Below are 3,011 nucleotides of genomic sequence, written 5' to 3'. Positions count from 1 at the left end.
AGTAGGCTGTCCTTGTAAATAAGAATTTGTTCTTAACTGATTCCACATGTGTTATTTCATAGTTGTGATGTCTTCACTATTATTCTACAATGTAATGAGTGCTCTAACTCCCCCTTGCGGTGGTCTGGAGCAGTGAAGCCGTGACGCAGGGTACCTCTAAGTTCCGCGGTACAAACTTTTAAAGGAGGAACCACTGTATGCCTTTCAACACTGCAGTCCCTTTTTGTGAGCCTGTGTGGCCTACCACTTCACGGCTGAACCGTTGTTGCTACTAGATGTTTCCACTTCACTATAACAGCACTTACAGTTGACCAGGGCAGCTCTAGCAAGGCAGAAATTTGACAAACTGACTTGGAAAGGTGGCATCCTATTACGGTGCCATGTTCAAGGCACTGAGCTCTTCAGTAAGGCCATTCTACTGCCAGTGTTTGTCTATGGAGATTGCATGGGTGTGTGCTCGATTTTATACACCTGTCAGCAACAGGTATTGCTGAAATAGTTGAATCCACTTATTTGAAGGGATGTCCACATACTTTGTATATATAGTGTAGAAGCACAACCTAAAATATGTAAATGTGACCTTTTTGGGAAAGCATACACAATTTGTTCCACCTGCAGAGAATCAGAGTAACATCTCTGGCTGTAGTGTAGATAAGAACAAAGACCACTTTAGTTCAGAGTGAGCAGCTATACTGACTTCCTCCGTGTGTGAGGGCTGCTCATCCCCAGAAAAAGGGCATCACTGCTGGGGAAGGACTGGGTTGAGGTGCCCCTGGAGCTGCAGGAGGCTCCATCCACCCTGTAGGAGATGGAGTTGTAGAAGACAGGGTTGCTGTGGCAGCCTGAGTGCTCACAGTGGGCCGGAGAGGGGCTGTCACAGGCAACCAACCTGAAGCACATAAAGGAGCAGAGGGCGCTGATGTGGGACTCAGGATGCTTAGCAGAGTCCCTGACCCCAGGGGTCTCTCTACGCTCCTCAGATGGAGAGGGGATGAGATTGGTACGACTGGTGCCTCCCTCCATGGGCAGGGAGAGGTTACAGCGGCTACTGTTCCCATCCTCAGCTCCAAACCGTTCTATCCCATCAGCTCTGTCCCACACTGATGCTTCGACATCTGCCTCCACCTCCCCACCCCCTGTTGTTTTAGGCGCTGCTGGCTTTTGCTCCTCCCACTCCACCTCCAGGCTCCTGGTTGCCTCCTCTGTGCTGTAGGTGAGGAAGCGTAGCACCACCAGGTTCAGGAAAGCCCCGATCACTGCCAGCCCCACCAGGATGTACATGAAGCTAAAGGCCACATAGGGAGTCCTCCTCTGGAGGGCCTCCTTCTTCTGCAGGGCCACAAAGTCCCCGAAGCCGATGGTGGTGAGCGTGATGAAACAGTAGTAGTAGGCATTGAAGAAAGTCCAGCCCTCAAAGTGGGAGAAGGCTGCTGCCCCGACACAGAGGGTGCTCATGCAGGACAGGAGGCCCACCAGCACCATGTTCCCCATGGACACATCAGTCTTCCGTAAGCCCATGCATCGCTTGAGCCTGCAGAGGAGGTAGCGGACGAACGTGTTGATCCTTTCCCCCATGCTCTGGAACATGACCAGTGTCAGAGGGATACCCAGAACTGCATAGAACATGCAGAATACCTTTCCAGCATCAGTGCTTGGAGCAGCGTGACCATAACCTGCAGAACAGAATCATATCAAAGTTATAGACACATCATATGTGTACATTAACACACACACAGTACATTTTTTAAATAACCCAAAGAACAGTAGTCTCCTTAACACAATTCCCATAACTGCATTATCATAACTGCCGGTTTCACTAATAATTTCAACAAGAGTTCAGCTTCAGCACCATGAGAGTAGAGGACATGTTCAAACAGATCTGTTGTATGGGATGCATGGATGATTCATGCATGGATGATTTCACTTGCAGAGCAAAGAAACCACATAAACAAAGAGTCCAATACTTGCTTGGGACATATTTCTAAAGGGCATACCAAAATTTGTTACCTATCGTTGTGAGGACGGTGATAGCAAAGTAAAAGGATCCCGCGAATTTCCACTGTCTCCCCGCGCGATGGGGCTCCGACTGAAGAACCACTCTCTCGATCTCCCGGTAGTCGTCATCGGTAAATCCGTACTTCTTCTTCAGCTCACTGCGTTTCTGTTCCAGGATCTTCTTCCTCGAGTTCTCGGTCTCTGATTCGAGGGCGTCGAACACCGCAGCTCCCACAAGCAGGTAGGATAGCATACACAGGATGAGAGAAAGGGTCCGAATGTTCTGCGCCTTCATCCTCACTCCGAGACAACTCGAGTGGGCACTGAGAGGTGGGAGGGTGTGTGTTAAGGAAGAGAGACAGCAGGTGTACGCGCAAGTTGTCATGCAAGCCTTGACCAACACAGCCTTGCTAATTATATGAAGAACGATCCTACACCTGTTTTACTGCTTGTTGTCCCTCTGTTATTATCTTAGGCTACTTGAAGAAAAGTGCTAGGCCCTACAGGTGATTAAACAGACACAGTTTTTTTTGTGCATAATTTTCCCCTATTTGAACAAAGCGCCCACATTCACCCCATTCACATAACAGTTATGGGGCCTGGCCTACATAGTTGATTGATATAACTCATCAGTGTCCTAGGCCTATATACACTGCTCAAAAAAATAAAGGGAACACTAAAATAACACATCCTAGATCTGAAGGAATTAAATATTCTTTTTTCTTTTCATAGTTGAATGTGCTGACAACAAAAACACAAAAATTATCAATGGAAATCAAATGTATCAACCCATGGAGGTCTGGATTTGGAGTCACACTCAAAATTAAAGTGGAAAACCACACTACAGGCTGATCCAACTTTGATGTAATGTCCTTAATACAAGTCAAATGAGTCTCAGTAGTGTGTGTGGCCTCCACGTGCCTGTATGACCTCCCTACAACGCCTGGGCATGCTCCTGATGAGGTGGCGGATGGTCTCCTGAGGGATCTCCTCCCAGACCTGGACTAAAGCATCCG

At 48.0% G+C, this 3,011-nt stretch overlaps 1 protein-coding gene across 1 annotated transcript; it reads right to left on the bottom strand.

The window, feature by feature from the left end:
- Positions 1-494: 494 nt before the first annotated feature.
- LOC109908296 (potassium channel subfamily K member 15-like) lies at positions 495-2,448 on the bottom strand. The gene is made up of 2 exons (XM_031834996.1): positions 2,008-2,448; positions 495-1,673 (listed from the first exon to the last, which is right to left on the bottom strand). The coding sequence occupies exons 1-2, from the start codon at positions 2,378-2,380 to the stop codon at positions 688-690; spliced, it is 1,359 nt and encodes a 452-aa protein (XP_031690856.1). The 5' UTR covers positions 2,381-2,448; the 3' UTR covers positions 495-687.
- Positions 2,449-3,011: the final 563 nt, after the last annotated feature.

The sequence above is a fragment of the Oncorhynchus kisutch genome, linkage group LG1 (assembly GCF_002021735.2).
Source record: "Oncorhynchus kisutch isolate 150728-3 linkage group LG1, Okis_V2, whole genome shotgun sequence".
Classification (NCBI taxonomy): Eukaryota; Metazoa; Chordata; class Actinopteri; order Salmoniformes; family Salmonidae; genus Oncorhynchus; species Oncorhynchus kisutch.
This window is presented reverse-complemented; position numbering and strand designations above follow the sequence as displayed.

What these genes read in the sequence shown, in the direction of transcription:
- LOC109908296 (XM_031834996.1), bottom strand. Translation starts at nt 2,380, where the DNA reads ATGACAACTTGCGCGTACACCTGCTGTCTCTCTTCCTTAACACACACC. An exon ending in CACCGTCCTCACAACGATAG is followed by an intron (nt 1,674 to 2,007) that starts GTAACAAATTTT and finishes TCTGTTCTGCAG; the next exon opens with GTTATGGTCACGCTGCTCCA.